At 34.1% G+C, this 17,990-nt stretch overlaps 1 protein-coding gene across 4 annotated transcripts; it reads left to right on the top strand.

Annotated features, from left to right (window-relative positions):
• The first annotated feature begins 7,726 nt into the window (after nucleotides 1–7,726).
• Nucleotides 7,727–16,905, top strand: LOC135584546 (WD repeat-containing protein 26 homolog). 4 transcript variants are annotated; one of them, XM_065187838.1, is made up of 6 exons: nucleotides 7,727–8,159; nucleotides 8,258–8,349; nucleotides 9,351–10,254; nucleotides 13,118–13,219; nucleotides 14,004–14,633; nucleotides 16,429–16,905. In XM_065187838.1, the coding sequence occupies exons 3-6, from the start codon at nucleotides 9,460–9,462 to the stop codon at nucleotides 16,648–16,650; spliced, it is 1,749 nt and encodes a 582-aa protein (XP_065043910.1). In that variant the 5' UTR covers nucleotides 7,727–8,159; nucleotides 8,258–8,349; nucleotides 9,351–9,459; the 3' UTR covers nucleotides 16,651–16,905. The 4 variants fall into 4 exon arrangements, with proteins under 4 accessions (XP_065043910.1, XP_065043911.1, XP_065043909.1 ...); XM_065187839.1 differs by lacking the exon at nucleotides 8,258–8,349; XM_065187837.1 differs by having other exon boundaries at nucleotides 7,727–8,349.
• The last annotated feature ends 1,085 nt before the right edge of the window (nucleotides 16,906–17,990 follow it).

Below are 17,990 nucleotides of genomic sequence, written 5' to 3'. Positions count from 1 at the left end.
TCTTGTATTTTATTAAAGAGAATATTTATCCAAATGAATCTTGATTTTTCTCTTGATTTCTCAGAATTCATGACTTAAAATTTCTTTTGAAGATCTTTTGCTATTTGATCTCTTAAGATTTCTTTTTGATTATTTAAGAAGTGATTTATCAAAATAAATCATATCTTTTAGTATTTACATGATCTTGATTTCTCAATTTTAATGACTTGAGTTTTCTTTATGAATCAAGATCATTTCCTATCATTCCTTCTATTTACAAAAGAAGAGATATGTTAAAAATGACTCATGGTCTTTCGGTATTCATGACTTGATCTTTCATTTTTTATGATTGAAATATTGATGTAAAATTTTCTTAATATCTCATTTGTCATGATTTAAAAATTAATGTAAAAAGAAAAGAATTATAATATTATATTATTCCCTTCTTTTTTTATAATGACAAAGGATATTATAAAATTGCTAGGTTGCATATCTCAAAAGAGAAGCAAAGATTGCTAACTTTCACATCACAAAGAAAATCAAAATTGCTAGCTTGTATGTTCTAAAATGATGTAAAATTTGCTAGCTTGCATATTAAAAAATGATGTAAACCATGCTAAATATGCTAGCTTGCACATTGTAAAAGGAAGTAAAACTTATTAGCTTAAACATAGTAAAGAAAAGCAAATTTCTTGCTTGCTCATCTCAAAAGAGAAGCAAAGTTTGCTAACTTGTACATTTCAAAAAGATGCAAAAACATACTATCTTGCACATCTCAAAAGATGCAAAAATTTTGCTAATTTTCATATCTGAAAAACTTGCTAGCTTGCATGATGATACATGTTATGATGTTTTAAAAACTTAAAATTATGTTTATGTTTATAATGTAATAATTTAAAATTATATCTCAAAAACTTACTAGTTGCACTTCTCCTTTTTGTTGATGACAAAGGGGGAGAAGGTATCCTTTTTGTTGATGACAAAGGGGGAGAAGGTATGATAATGATCGTACATGATATAGTAAAATTTTATTATGTATAATGGTTTGAATATAATACTTGAACTTATGATGCAAGTAATGATATGATGTATTGCATATAATTCATGATTGAAATTATGGCATGTTGATAGGGGGAGTTTAGTGTAAACTTCATCATCAATTGGTTATAATTATAAAAAATAGGAAGATTGTTGAGTCTCGGATTTTGATGATAAAATTAATTAATGAATTTACTATCTAATCTACGTTTTGAGTGATGTAGGACTAACCTTGATCAGAAAAGATAAATCGATTAAAGTAGGAGGAATCATACGTTGGGTCGAAGTAAAGCATGTCAAGAGATTAGACGTCGAGCTGGAGGATCGATCGACGTACCGATAGAAGGACTTTATATCATGAGTTTGGGCATCGAGCCAAAGGATCGAATATTATATCAAGGAGATCGAAAGTTGTGGGAGTCAATATGCCGATTGGATAATACGCCAAAGGAGAGGACGATGTATCGAAGGATCGGATGAAGCGCCGGATGAACCAATGACATGTCGGACAACATAGGATTCATGCTTATAATCATATGTCTAGATCAAGTTAGTTTAGGACTAATTGAGTTAGTTTTGGGATGAAATAATGCCAACTCAATTAGGAGCCAATTAGGTCTGAATCAGGGCTAAATTAGGCTTGTTGTTTGGCCCATTTAGTGACCTGTAGTAGGGTCTGACAATGATACCGCCCAGACACATTCTCCCAAACTGTGTTAGGCAATGGTACCACTAGACTGGACGGTGGTACCACCCAATATCAGTGCTGCAGGCAGTGGTACCTCCTAGCATAGACGATGGTACCGTTAGAACCCCGAAAACCTAAGATGATATATTTTTGGCTCTATTTTTGAAGTCATTTGGGGTCTATAAATACCCCAGCTATTCCTGCTCGAAGGAGCATGAAATTAAGTAGAAAAGAAAAAAAAAATATACTTAAGAAAAAAAGTGTTGTAATCTCTCTGAGGGAGGAGTGAGGTATAAAAGAGAGTGGGTAATAAATGTTATCTCCTAAATATATGAAAATGAGAAAAAAAATTATAAAGGTAGTTGATCTTCGTCCGTTGGAAAGAAAATCGGTAGTAGACGTAGGTCACGATGACCGAACTATTATAAATCTGGTTTGTATTTACTTTATGCTTTTCATTCGTATTGCAAAGTGATTTACTTATTTCCAATACGAGATTTATCGAACGAGATTTTTGAATCGACGTAATTTTTACGAAAGTACTAATTCACTCCTTCTCTTATTGTCGACTTGATCCTAGCACTAAGGACATATTTTCTGAGGGCTATATTTTTATTAGGTATTGTGACTTTATTAGAAGCTTAAATACTAAAATATATTATATGACTGTATGATATTTTTATGAAAATTTTAAAAAGTTAAAAAATTAGAAAATAGCACATTACACAAGAACTAAAAAAATCTGAAAAATAGAAAAAAAAAATCTAAAATAGAAAAGCACTAGCATATGTCGATACAGATCCCATTGAAAGATATACAAAAACTTTCAAGACATTTTGACAAGTTTTCTATGCGTTGTATTTATTCATACTTTGATCAAAATTAGTGTATTGCATATTAGTAAAACTTTTTTTGATGGTCAAATTTTTACCAGGTGTGTGGGATTTAATTAGAAGGTTGAATGTCAAAAAACTTGCATGAGTGCATGATATTTTTATAAAAAATGAAAAATAAAAATGACACAATATGAATGAGTTGAATAATTCTAAAAATTATTGAATAAATTCTCTAAAATGAAAAGACATTGTCATATGTCCATTTGAATCAAATTCAAAGATGTTTTCAAAATTTTAAGATATTTTGAGAAGTTGATGCACTGTATTTGAATTTTCACCAAAAATAGTGCATTGCATATTATAAAATATTTTCTGGAGGTTAAATTTTTACTAGGTAATTATGACCTTATTAGAAGCTCAAATGTCAAAAATCATTGCATGAGTGCATGATATTTTTGTGAACATTTGGAAAAAAATAAAAAATAAATAAAAAACGACACACTATGAAAGAATGAAAAATTTTTAAAAAATATAAACAAAAAATTTCTAAATTAGAGAAACACTGACATATGTTCATCTAGATCCCATTAAAATGTATCCAAAACATTTTACGTTATTTTGGCAAGTCCTACCATGTAATGTATTTTTCTTGAATTTTAGTCAAGAATAGTGCATTGCATATTAGTAAAACTTTTTTGACAGCCAAATTTTTACCAAGCGTGTGAGATCTAGTTAGAAAGTCAAATGTCAAAAAAACTTACATTAGTGCATGATATTTTTGTAAAAAAATTAAAAAAAAAAGTAGAAAATCACACAATGTGCATAAGCTGAATAATTCTAAAAAAATATCGAACAAATTTCCTAAAATGAAAAGGCACTAACATATGGCCATCTCGATCAAATTCAAAGATATCTCCAAAATTATAAGATATTTTGATAAATCTTGTTATGTGGTGCATTATTTTTGGATTTCAATAATCAATAGTGTATATGACATATAAGGAAATATTTGCTGAGGGCTATATTTTTATTAGGTGATTGTGATCGTATTAGAAGCTTAAATGTCAAAAATCATTACATGAGTGCATGATATTTCTATTAAAAATAAAAAAATAAAAATGGCACAATATGTAAGAATTGAAAATTTTCAAAATATAATTTTTTAAATAGAATTATACTGACATATATCCATTCAGATCCCATTAATAGGTATAAAAAACTTTCAAAATATTTTGATGAGTCTTAATATACGATGCACTGTTTTAGATTTTGACCAAAATTAGTGTATCGTATATTGATGATGAAACCAATTGATACTGTTTATCTAATCTACGTTTTGAGTGACGCAGGAAGTTTCGATCAGGAAGAGACAATTAAAGTAGTAGGAAGAATCATGTTAGGCCGGAGTGGAATATGTTAAAAGATTAGACGTTGAGCCGGAAGACCGATCGACGTACGATAGAAGGCTTTGGGCCATGGGTTCGAGCATCGGGTCAAGAAGAACGAAAATTGCACTAAGGAAATTGAAGTTACAGAGATCAATTGGCCGATTGGGCAATAGGCCGCAAGAGAGGACGATGCGTTGAAGAATCGGACGAAGCGTCGATGAACCAATGACATGCCGGACAACATTTGATTCAAGCTTTGTAATAATTGTCTAGATTGAAGTAGGTTTTAAGTGTGCAGGATTAACTACGATAGTTTTGTTCTAAGTGTCAAATCTTTCCTATTCTTTGAAAGGTTGTTCTCATGTTCATCAAGTTTCATTCAATTCATTTTGTAGGTCATCAACGATCCAATCAGTTCTTCAATAGGAAAATGGTTCAAATTTTTTGATACTTGTATTGTTGTTACTTTCGAATCCCAAATTTTAGAAAGAGATCACAAAATTTTATTAACAAGTTCAAAATTTAAAAAATATTTACCAATAGCTTTTAGACTATTGACGATATTCGTAAACGAGTGTATATATCTCCAATAGTCTTGCTTGGCTTCATACAAAATAACTCAAAATCATGCATCAAAAGATTAACTTTAGAATCTTTTACCCTACTTGTGCCATCGTGTGTGATTTTGTGTGTATACCAAATGTCAAAAGCCATTTCACAAGTAGAAACTCGATTGAATTCATTTTTGTCTAAGACGTAAAATAGAGCATTTATAGCTCTAGCATTTAAAGAAAAAGTTTTCATCTCCAAATCATTCCATTCTTTCATAGGAGTAGAAGACTTTTTAAAACCGTTTTCAACAAGATTTCATAAATTCAAATCCATAAAAATTAAGAAAACTCTCATTCGAGTTTTTCAATATGTGTAGTCCGTCCCATTAAACATGGGAGGACGAATGAGAGAGTGACCCTCTTGAAAGCCGAAAAGAGCCATTTCTCTTGGGTGTTAAACTAAGTGAGAAATAATGTGGCTCTGATACCAACTGTTAGAAATGAGTCAACATTAAGAGAGGGGGTGAATTAGCGCAACGGATAAAACACATCGGTTTGAAAAACTTCATATAATAAAAAATGATTTCGAAAAAGTGAGTTTAACTTGAAAGCATATGAAAGCGTAGTGAAAGTAAAGTAATTTGTAGTAAAGGTAAAATTGCTTAAAAGAAATGACCAGATTTTTATAGTGGTTCAATCATCGTGACCTATATCCACTCCACCGATTTTACTTTAGTCGAGGCCACCAGTATCCACTAACGATCTTCCTTCAATAAGCGAAGACTAACCACCTTCTTACACCCCTCTTTCCCTTTTCACATGTTTAGGAGACAACCTTTTACAATCCCTCACTCCTCCATATATAGAATTCTAAATTTAGAACTTTAGAGGAGGGAATCTCTTAAGTAATTACTACAGCGTTTTCTCACTTTTAAATTCTCTGTGCTTGTGTATGTTAACCAAGGATGAGAGGGGTATTTATAGGCCTTAAGTGGATTCAAACTTGGAGTCTAAAAAGATCTCATCCCGGGTTTCCCGGGTCCTGATGGTACCATCGCCTGTAGCATTGATATTGGGCGGTACCACCACCTAACACTGCCATTGGGCGGTACCATTGCTTGACATAGTCTCGAAGACTGTGCCACATATTGACTCACTGTTTGAGCCTTGCACTTGGCTTAACACAGCCCAAACTTGGGCCCAATTGACCCCTAATTGAGTTGGCCCAATTCCAACTCAATTATGTGCTAACTACGAATTTTAAGACATTTAATAAGCTAAATAAGTTCGTAAGTCTAGGTTTCTTCCGGTGATTTTCTGGCGAACTTCCTATGATCTCTCGGCAATGTTCCAGTGGACTACTGGCAAGCTCCTGGACTTCACGACGATCTTCTTGGCGAGTTCCGGCAAGCTTCTTTGGCAAATTCTTAGACTTCTCGGTCAATTCCGATAGAACTTCTGATGAACTCTCGAACTCCCAACGAAATCTCATTCTTGACTCCGGGACTTCATTTTGCTTTATGCCTTGATCGCTTTCATAATTAATCCCGCACACTTAAAACCTACTTGGATCTAGAGAATTATTATATGGCTTAAATCAAATGTTGTTCGACATGTCATTTGTTCATCGACGCTTCGTCTGATTCTTCAGCGCATCGTCCTCTCTTGCAGCCTATTACCCAATTGGCCAGTTGACCTCCGCAACTCTGATTTCCTTTGTACAATTTTTGCTCTTCTTGGCCCGATGTCCGAACCCATGACCCAAAGTCTTCTGTTGATACGTCGACCAATCCTCCGACTAGACGTCCAATCTTATGATATGTTCCATTCCGGCCCAACATGATTCTTCATGTCTTACCCACCATGATCGAAGTTTTCTACGTCACTCAAAATGTAGATCAAATAAGCATTATCAATTAGTTTCATCATCAAAATATAAGATTCAACGATTAGAAGATTAAAAAGGTAAAAAAAAAAAAAATTACATGAGTGCATGGTATTTTTATAAAAATTTGAAAAACATAAAATGACATAATATGCATGAGCCGAATAACTTTAAAAAATATTGAATAAATTTTCTAAAAATAAAAAGACATTGACATATGTCCATATGAAACAAATTCAAAGATATCTCCAAAATTTAAAGACATTTTTGATAAGTTGTAGTACATCGCATATAAGAAAATATTTTGAAAAGGCTAAATTTTAAGTAGGTGATTATGATCTTATTAGAATCTTAAATGTAAAAAATCATTGCATTAGTACATGATATTTTTATGAAAATTTTTAAAAAACTTTTAAAAATTTAAAAAATGACACTATGCAAGAACTAAGAAACTCTGAAAAAAATATAGAATAAATTTCTTAAAATAGAAAAATATTAACATATGTCCATCTAATCCCTTTAAAATATACACAAAAACTTTCGGGGCATTTTGACAAGTCCTATTATGTGATGCATTGATTCTAGAGTTTGGTCAAAAATAGTGTATTGTATATTAAGAAAACTTTTTTAATGGCCAAATTTTTACTAGACATGTGGGATCCAATTAGAAGGTCGAATGTAAAAAACTCGCATGAGTGCACGATATTTTTACAAACATTTGAAAAAAAAATTAAAAAAAGAAAATGGCAATATGCATGAGCCGAATAATTCTAAAAAATATCGAACAAATTCTATGACCTTATTAGAAGATTAATCATCAAAAATCATTACATGAGTGCATGATATTTTGGGAAAAAATTAAAAAGCTTTAAAAAATTAGAAAATGTCACACTATACATGAACTAATTTTTTAAAAAAAATATAAAAAACTTTAAAATAGCAAAACACTAATATATGTTCATTCGGATCTCATTAAAAGATATCGAAAAACTTTTAGATTATTTTGACAAGTTTTACTATTTGATGAATTATTTATGAATTTTGATAAAAAATAATAATACATTGTATATTAGTAAAACATTTTTGATGGCCAAATTTATTCTAGGTGTGTGAGATCTAATTAGAAGGTCAAATGTCAAAAAAAAAAAAAAAACCATGAGTGCATGATATTTTTATAAAAAATTAAAAAAAGAAAACGGAATAATTTTTTTAAAAAATATGGAATAAATTTATAAAAATGGAAAGGCACTGATCAAATTCAAAGATACCCATAAAATTTTAAGATATTTTGATAAATTTTACAATGTGATGTAGTATTTATTTGCATTTTGATCAAAACAAACACTTCATCACCTATAAGAAAATATTTTGCTCACCAAAGCCTAACACACCTCGTCTTCCCCCTTCCTCTTCCTCATCCCCTTCCTTCCTCCTACCCTATAAATACCGTTATTGTCTGCTCCTATATCTCGTTTCCTTTTCTCTAATCTCTCTCTCTCTCCTTGCTTGCTTCTGTGGTTTAACCGCTGACCCATTTGGAACCAATTCCTTGCGGTTGCCCTGCGGGTGGTGGCAGAATCCAACCCAATCGCTTGGTGTGAGGGGTTTATCGTTGGGATTTGAGGATTTGGGGCTGGAATCGAGTTTCATACCCCGATCGCCGCTTGGGATCGAGGGATTTCCCCTGTTTGGGCCTCTAAGTCGGTGCTTGATTGAGGGTTTCTCCACCGATTTCTGCTGTTCCTGATTAGGTCCTAGATCCTCGAGCACTTGATTTCGTAGTAGAGTTGAAGGGTGCGATTCTCCTATTGATCTATTATTTTTCCCTTTGTTGTATTGTTGTGCTGGTGTTTTGATGCACCGGGTGTTTTTTCTTGATTCTGGATGCTTAGATTGTCGTAGTTCTTGAAACCTTTCCTGTTGATTGTTGGAATTCCGACGGAGGAAGGAAAGTTGATGCCTTGGGGGAGTTCCCTAGCTGTAGGTATGGAATATGCCCTGGCAACTGTGGATTCGTTTCTGCTTTGTTGTGTAGATGATGTTTTTGGGAGGAGATGGTGCCTATTTCTTGCCGTGGTAAATCTTAGAAGCAAAATGATCGTTTTATCTGAGAGATTGTGGCTAAGCTGCTCATTTTATGGGAACATCTTTAGATTCCCTTTGTTTCTTTGGATGATTGTGTGTTCTTTGTTCTGATGCAAAAAAGACGACTTCTAGATAACTCAAATGTAATTTTCTGAACCATAAATGGATCATCTGATCACTGCTACCCTCATCTGTTCAATGTGTGTGGTCAGTTGAACTTCTTGCTGCATAATTATTCTAGTGGATCTGGAGATTGTAAAGGATTGCTCTTCTGTTTTTGACCTGTCTCTCTATAGCTTCAGTCATTGTCTAATACTGTGTGGAACCTACATTCTGTAATTCTACATGTTTATCTCATTCAAACTGTAAAACGGAGCAAAAAAGTTAGTCACTTCGTCCCTGTCTTCTGCTCCTGCATGAAAAAGAGGTAAATAGAACATACTTTAAAGCTCTGCTTGATCTCCAGTTCACTGCTGTGTGCTCCATCTCTGTAGTTCTATAGTTGCTTGTTCTGTCTCTTTAATGGGGTTAATGACAGAAAAGCTTTCATTCATTGTATATACTCAAACACAACCAAGAAGGTTCTAGCTTCATAGAGAACTTGCTAATGAGAGAAATAAATAATCTGACTGGACCACAACATGGGATGATCCCAAGCTTGATCCTTTTCTGTTGTCATGTTGGTGACCCTAAGGATAAGAATACCCTCAATTGCTGTTGTGCATTTGCTGTCTTTGTGAAATTTTATAAATTTGTTTATCTAGGGCTTCCTGATTTTTATATAACTTCTTTTCCTTTTCTCTTACTTTGTTAATTTTTAGGTTTATGCATTTGGTAATGATTTTGATGAACTAGTTGCATAAGTTTCGGGATAACCTTTCTTTCTTTTTTTCGATGCAGGAATTCTTTTTCATATCAGTTTCTCTAGCTTTCCAGAACATTGGAATCTATGTTGTTTGCAGCTTATATCTTGTTCACTTAGATATATATGGGCTGATTCTGGCATTTCATGGGAGGTGTAGAAGACAATGAACCACCCTCAAAACGTGTCAAAACATCCTCACTAGAATTGGAGAACCTCTCAAATACTTCGTCTCTTTCTGAGTTCATCAATCCTTTGGGAGGCCTAATGGCCAGGCCTTTACCATCCCAAGGGAGAGAAGACATGGTCGGTTCTAAAGGAGTTATTAAGAAAGTAGAATTTGTGCGAATTATTACCAAGGCTCTTTATTCTCTTGGTTATGAGAGAAGTGGAGCAGTTCTGGAGGAAGAGTCAGGAATACCCTTGCACTCTTCTGCTGTCGATATCTTCCGGAAGCAAGTTCTTGAAGGGAATTGGGATGAAAGTGTGATTGCACTGCAAAAAATAGGTCTTGATGATGAAAATATTCTGAAGTCTGCATCCTTTTTAATTTTGGAGCAAAAGTTCTTAGAACTTTTGGGAAAGAACAGGGTAATGGAAGCATTGGACACATTGAGAAGTGATATCACTCCACTTAGCATTAACAAAAAGCGAGTGCATGAGCTTTCCTGTTGTGTCATATCTCCTTCACAGCATATGTTACTTGGGTTTGCTAGTTTGGAAATAGAAACTTCAAATGCACGAATGAGGCTTTTAGAGGAATTGCAGAAACTGCTTCCTCCATCGATCATGATACCTGAAAGGAGACTGGAGCACTTGGTTGAACAGGCACTTAGAGTCCAAAGAGAAGCTTGCTACTTTCACAACTCCCATGAAAGCTGTTTTTCATTGTACACTGATCATCAGTGTGGAAAGGACCAGCTACCTTCTCATACAACTCAGGTTGGAAATAATTTTTTAGTGATTTTTCTTAAACTCTCTCGCACATAAGCATGCTAATCTCCATGTCCACTTGTTTCTTCTTGCACATTTGTTCAAATGCCATTTTCAACAGATATAGTTGTTTGAAACTTCTTTGAGAAAGTTATGTTTGCATTCATGTACTGAAAATTTTAATGCACAATCTATACACTCACTTTTGGATGGCAAAGAAGATGATTCCTGGAAATGAGTGTGGGTGTTGGTACTTTGAATCATTTTCAAGAAGAGAATATTGAATGATTCCAATTGGATGTTTTCTTTGACTAACACAAGTATGCTACAACAGAATACTGATTTTTGTTAAATGGGAACACAGAGCATGGAGGATAGTCAAAGATAGGTGGAGAATGAGATGATGTAACTTGTGAAAAAGGTGCAATATTTAGAGTTTGATCCAAGAGTGGAAATCAGTAGTAACAATAGCATCATGATCAAGGTTATAAATTCTGGTTGGACCAATACCGATCGGCAGTTACTGGTCCAACCAAAGTTGGGTATCAAATAATATAGGCCAGTGCTTAATTTTTATTATTTTTTTGTGATACCAAGTGGTGCAGATCGGTGTACCAGTACTGCACCTTTCCAACTGGTTGCCAAAACCATAAGTAGGTGGACATTTAAACCCTTGGTCATGGTCATGATTCATGCAAAGTAGAAAATCCATTCATTTTTCAGAAAAGCCTGCCAAGGTCAAATATCTTGGAGGGTGGATTATATGTGAACTTATCTACCACAAGGATTTCTGGAAGAACATTTGTAGTTGTACATGCATATACAGTTGCAATATGTGTTGGAGTGATCAACATAGTTTTCATACATATTACTAGCATTAAAATTTCAGAAGAATGAAGTTTGGCCTTTTCAATTTTTGTCAAGGTGTTTCTGAAAGGTTGACATGAATACTGCAAGATTCCAACGATTCATAGTAAACCATCATATATTGAAAGAGCTGACATGAAAATGATACCTAATGTGCTATATCCTCAAAATAGAAATGCTTTCTTTCTTGCTTAAGCCTATCTCCTCTGCAGTGAATGACTTTATGGTCGATAGATTTGCAGCTTGCGAGCTATGTTATCTGTTCCCAGCATAGTTTCTAATTCTTACAACGTCTTTAACTTCTTAACACTTTACATGATAACAGTGAACTGTGCTATTGCTAAAATATTGTAAAACTCGGCATTTCCCATTAGAGGTGTTGTAAGTTTCATTTTTAAAGCATACAATAGGAGAACTATTCCTCATTTGTATTGTTTTTCAGTTTTCTGAGGCATCTGCAGGAAAATAGTTTAAGATATTTTAGCAATAGAGAAGCTAGGTAATTAGTTTACTTGATTATGTGTTCTTCGATGTTGTTTTTTCTGTCATCTAGGTTCCAACCTCATTGTATCTCACCAAGGGAATCCTTTTTTATCCTCTAATGAGGAAAGAACTTTGGCTGCTTGGAAACTTCATGTAATTACAATAAGCTATTGCATTGTTAGAGACAAGATTTCTTTTGCTTTTCATCACTCTGCTCTCTTCTCTTCTCACTTGTAAGGAGTTGAAGATATTGTTTCCATTTTAGGTTAACATTATCATAAAATAAGGGTAACAACCAAAGGAATATGACTAAAAGAGAGATGAGCCAGAGAGGAGGAACTAAAATATGTTTGTGAAATTTAATTATATTGAAAGCATACTTAGATTCAATATGATTCTCCAGCCATTATAAAATTGTAATGATTTGTGACCATTTTTTTGTTGTATGATAAATCTTGCCTAACGCTGGGCGCCCGTCAAAGCATATATATTGAATATCTTGAATTGCAGGGATGTCTTGAATCAAATCTTGTAGGATTCCATCTGATACTACTTGGAATTTAGAATTATGTGACTATTCATTTTTGAACTTTTTTATATAGTGCTCTACATGGATTTACCATCGCAATGCATCAAGTTAGGTTTGTAATCTATGCATCCAGTTATTTTCACAATTTTAATATATCCAAAGCAAGCAGAATTTGTCAACTATCATTAAATATGGATATCGGACAAGGAGTGATGTTTCATCGGATTGATACGAAAAGGCGGTACATACCAATCAGGATGTGAATGGGTACATGGACTGCCCCCATTTCGGATAGTATGGTCCAACTCATTAGAAAATAAAAAATAATAAAAAATAAATATTCTCGCCGATTAGGGCTCGTGAACACGACCCCTCTTCTTTGTGCACAAGGAGTGTGGAATCATCGCTACTGATCGACATCGCATACCTCCCTGCCGTGACCGTTCACCATTGCCTTATCTCATTTCCACCCATTGCATGCAGTATGCTTCCTCCTCTTCCTCTTCATCCTTCCTCCTCCTCCTCTGTTGTCTCCTCTTCTTCCTTCGTCTAACACCTTCCTCCTCTTCCCTGCTGCCTTCTCTCCTTTCCCCCCGTTGCCTCTTCTTTCCTCTTCCTTCCTTCTCTTCCTCCATCGCCATATGTTCTTTCCTCTTTTTTTCGCATTCGAAATAACATTTGGTGTATCGTGTGTCATTACACGTCGATGCATATTTTGGTCCAACAAGGGACTGATATGGATCTAGTACCCAAAACATCATTCCTTGATACTAGATATATGATATTTGTAAAGGAGGTCCTAGTCAATATGAACTTTCTAAATACTTGATCAGGCCCTAATTATTTTACATTTTTGGCCTTTGGTTTGGGATGGGTTTGTAGTGGGGTTCCAAATCATTGAAGCATTTCTAGTAATGTGTTTTTGATAGACAATTAATAAGTGAATGTAACAGTTTTGTGTACTTCTGAACTATTCTTACTGAATTTTTACAGGTATTGCGAGAACACCATGATGAAGTATGGTTTTTGCAGTTCTCAAACCAAGGAAAATATTTGGCATCATCGTCAATTGATAGATCTGCAATTATATGGGAGGTAAAGTTTCTTGTAATTTGATTTAATTGGTTTAGTTCCTCCATTTTAGCACGCTTGTTTGACATCAATGACAGTTGAGGTTTACTTTTTTGGATGCTTCATATGCTCAGCAGTGAATATGGCATTTTGCATTTAACTGATTGATCTTTTGTTTTAATATACACACAGATATATCCAAAGTGGGAATCATCATGTTGAATGAATAATGAATGAAGCTTTTATTGGAGAAATATCTTTTTGTCTCTGTGATAACTGGACCTTCCAAGTCTTATTTTCCTTGAGTATGGAAAATGATTCAAGATAATTTTCCCTCATTTGTTAGATAATACATTAAGATGGCCATTACAAGGTACAATTGGCATATCATTATTGGTGCTGTTGGTATCATATCATGTTATACTCGATAGAGCATCTAGTAAAATTGTAAACGAGCTTGATTTGTTTTTAGCTGTTGCAGGGAACATGAGACCACGACGTAGAAAAGTTGAGGCATCTTGGGAAATCTTTATTTACACATTGCAGTATTTACTTGTCTTTATAGATGGTCTGATAGATATTATTTGTCATGACTTGCATTTGTTTTGATTGTTTCCTAGTGACCCACTAATGTCTAAAATGTATTTTCATGCTTTGCAACATTACAATATTTCCTGATCAATGTAATGCAACTATGTAATGTGATAAAGGTAAACACTATCTGTTTAACGCGGTAAGAGTAATATTGGTTTTGCTGTAGTAGACGTTAACTTTTCTTTTCTGAAGTACATGTTATATATTGCATTAGGTTCGTGAAGATGGAGAACTAACACTGAAGCACAAGCTATCTGGTCATCTGAAGCCTGTTCTAATGGTTGCTTGGAGCCCTGATGACAGCCAGCTTCTAACTTGTGGAATGGAAGAAGTTGTTAGGCGCTGGGACGTTCACTCTGGTGAATGCCTCCATGTATATGAAAAAAATGGTGTTGGATTGATATCCTGTGGCTGGTTTCCGGATGGAAAAGAACTCTTTTCTGGTGTTACAGATAGGACTATTTGCTTCTGGGATTTGGATGGAAAGGAGCTGGATTCTTGGAAAGGGCAGCGAACAAGTAAAACTTCTGATGTTGCTGTCACAAAAGATGGTAGACATATGATAAGTTTGTGCCGAGAAACTGTGATTTTGTTGCTAGATAGGGAAACAAAGACTGAGAGGCTGATAGAAGAGGAACAGACAATTACTTCATTCTCACTATCAAAGGATGATAAGTTTTTGCTTATAAATCTGATAAACCAGGAGATTCATTTGTGGAACATAAAGGATGATCCAAAACTAGTTACCAGATATAAAGGTCACAAGCGCAGTCGGTTTTTAATAAGGTCTTGTTTTGGAGGAACTGAGCAGGCTTTCATTGCCAGTGGAAGTGAAGATTCACAGGTATGCAACTGCCACTAAAGACATTATGAACTGTATACATCTATTACCTTGAACTTGCAGCTGTGGATGTTGATAGAGTTGCTTTGCAAATACATTCTTCCTACTCTTACTGTATGCTTTAATAAGTTTCAAAATTGCTTAATTGCTTGAGAATCTTTATTTGATGCTTTTTGCTCTGCTCAATTTGTTCCTTAGGAAGTTAAATATACACAATACTTCGATTTTGTAAATTAAATTTTCACTTTGTGGACGCACCACATGAGAGTTTTGGAAAAGAAAATCCACAGGCTTTGATGACTTGTGACCAGTTCTTTTTGGCTGCTATTGTCCAATGTGACAATTAGAGGAAGTTCTGAACCTAGGAGATTTGTGATCATGTTATGTGTAATGCAGTCAGAAAAAGTTGTTGTTGTCTTGATGCTGGCATGTCTTAAAATGTCTGATAAATGACTAGTGTCACTATTGTTTAGTATGTATTGATACAAAAATCTATGATCAAACAATTAAGGAATCTGGAAATTGATGTTCTATTGATAACAGTCTTTTGGGTTGTGCGAAGCTGGCAAGGCATATGATCTATCAGCTCATGCTGCATAGGCTGAGAAATAATTGTATGTACTAGCCTGTCATATTAATACCATGCAATTCATTTGAGACTTCATATCGATGTCGTTTCTTCGATGTCTGCCTCTCATGTTTGACCTTGTATTTCATGTGAGGCTTTGGACCAATGCTAATGCCTCTTATCACCTGGCCAGATGATCTGCATTCCTGGGTGCAAGGGATTTAAACATGTTCCTGTCTTGATATTCTAAATACCTGTTATTTGCTTGAGATTGTTCTTGATGTTTTTTCTTTTTCTGTTTACCAATGGAAAATACAGTAGTAGTTATAACAGGTGACTTTTAAGCTGCATGTTTTGTACAACGACAAACCATAATGTCCTTTATATAAAGTAATACCTCTATTTAAATCAAAGACCATTTAGCCTTTTATTTTTTTTAGGTAAGCTTTATAAATTTGCTAACTTTTCTCGCAGCACTAGAATTAATAGATTTACCTCATTTAGTCGCAGTTATAAGTTTTCTTTAAATATTCTCATATTGTCTTAGATGATTCTCAATAATTATATCACTTATCAGTTTAACACAACTGTTCACAAATGGAAAGTTTAGTATTTTTGCTGTCTTTCCCAATATTTCCATATGTCTATCTAAACATTTGTATCTTAGCTGCACCAACTTTTTGTGCAAATTGTCTGTTTACTATTTTTTAGTTGATAGCTTGGTAAATGACTGCTTAGAAAAATAATAATCATCTCTACTGTCTAATTTAGGCCATCATGAAATATTAATGATTTGGACAATTCAAGCAATAATGTCTGTTGTTTCTCCTTTTCATATGTGCTTTTGAATTCATAATATTGAACATTGATATCTTCAGCAATATTTTATAAAAGTAGATCATCCTCTTTATGAATAACTATTCATTTTTCAGCTAAACCTAAGGGACCAGATATGCAAGAACATGAATAAATCAAATTTGTTTCTTTTAGGAACAGTTATATTTTCCGCTAGTCAACTTATAGTTTACTCTTCTATGCTTGCAAAAAACCTCAATCTGGGTTAGGAAAATATGTTTGAAATTCTTAAACTATACACACAACAAATTTCAACTTGCTACAAGTAAATGTCATCGCAAGGTATTGGTCCTCTTTCCTCAAGAAATACAGATATTTTTAGTGTTGAACTTCGATAACTTGTCTTATTGATTTTGGTGAGATCCCTATTATCAGGTGTACATATGGCATCGAAGTTCAGGAGATCTTATTCAAACTCTTCCTGGTCATTCTGGCACCGTCAACTGTGTCAGCTGGAACCCATCGAATCCTCACATGCTTGCATCCGCCAGTGACGACCACACGATCCGTATTTGGGGATTAAACAGGGTGAATCTGAAACGCAAGGAGATCTACAGCAACGGAACGGTTCACCTGTGCAACGGAAACATCAAATGAATTAAGATAGCAGTCAAGTACCTTGACTCTGCATCATCGACTGTTTAAATCCTTGTCCACGGCTTCGGTGGCAAATGCGCCTGTAATGACACAGTTGCTGTTTGCTGATATGAAGTCTAATGACTGTTTTAGTTTGGACGGTAATTTCTTCGATTGAAGCAGGATAAAAATTTCAGTCGTTGACATTGGTCTGTTAATTTCATGGCAATTTGCTGTTGGCCTCTTTGGAAATTACTTGTGTGCTGTTTATGCTGATTTATGAGGTTACCTAAATGTCCAAATAGATATCAATTTGCTCGTCTGTCTTGCTTCCTTCACCGAAAACGAAGAGAAGAAGAATTGTCTTTTAATTTCAGTGCTCCGCCTTGCCTTGGTTGCCATCATCATCCTATCCTCATTAAGGTGCGAGACAGATAATTTAGCGAGCTTCTTATATTTATATGATTGGTTTCTTCACTGTTAGAATCCATATCTATCTCAGGCATAGTGCTCTTCTCATCCACCAAAGGTATTAGAATGTTAACCGAAATTGATCGTCAGATTCACATATAGGAATTTATCCAACATATATATATATATATATATTTTTTGAAAATCTGTTGTATCTTGAGAATCAAGACTCTCTCCTTCTTTAGATGTTCTTACAATTAATTTGAATGTTACTTGCAAAGATAATGGCTGGGGTGCGTTGAGATCAGTCGTTAGTAAAGTTGCTGAGAGTTTGGAAAGTGTTTTAGATTTGGAATGTACCCAAGTATAGAAGATGGGAATGAGGCCGTGGAGACTTCTACACCCTACTTGTAAGTTTAGCATGCATTGCAAGGGAATAGGCCGCATTATTATCTGTCCCGAGGCGAATGGGATAATATGATTGATTAGCTGAAACTTGGATTATTTCTTTTTAAAGCCATTATTCTTAAAATTACTATTATGGAATAAAATAGTACTGGATATTAGTAATAGTTGTACATAATTTCTTATTAGAGAACGAAAAACAAACAAGATATCAATTAGTGTACATTAGATGCGATGTAAATTTAGTTATAATGAGAAGATCTTTTTAGTTATCATTAATTTTAAAATTGATCTTAATTTTTTTATTTTTTATTTTAATAAAAAGTCACACAGCTATCTAAAATTTTATACACATCAGCGACAATGTCCTAATCCACTTTAAATACCAATGAATACAATTGATACGTCTATTAAGGACAATAATATTATGATAATAAGAGGTGTTCTGATCTCCTTCGATCAACCATTTTAGTTTTTAAGTTGACTTATATAACTATATAAATAAATCAAATGAACTTTATCAATACCGAAAAGACCTATCTGAA

Source organism: Musa acuminata, chromosome BXJ1-6, assembly GCF_036884655.1.
Source record: "Musa acuminata AAA Group cultivar baxijiao chromosome BXJ1-6, Cavendish_Baxijiao_AAA, whole genome shotgun sequence".
NCBI classification, from domain to species: Eukaryota; Viridiplantae; Streptophyta; class Magnoliopsida; order Zingiberales; family Musaceae; genus Musa; species Musa acuminata.
The sequence above is the reverse complement of the archived record's forward strand: the minus strand, read 5'-3'. Positions and strand labels throughout refer to the sequence as shown.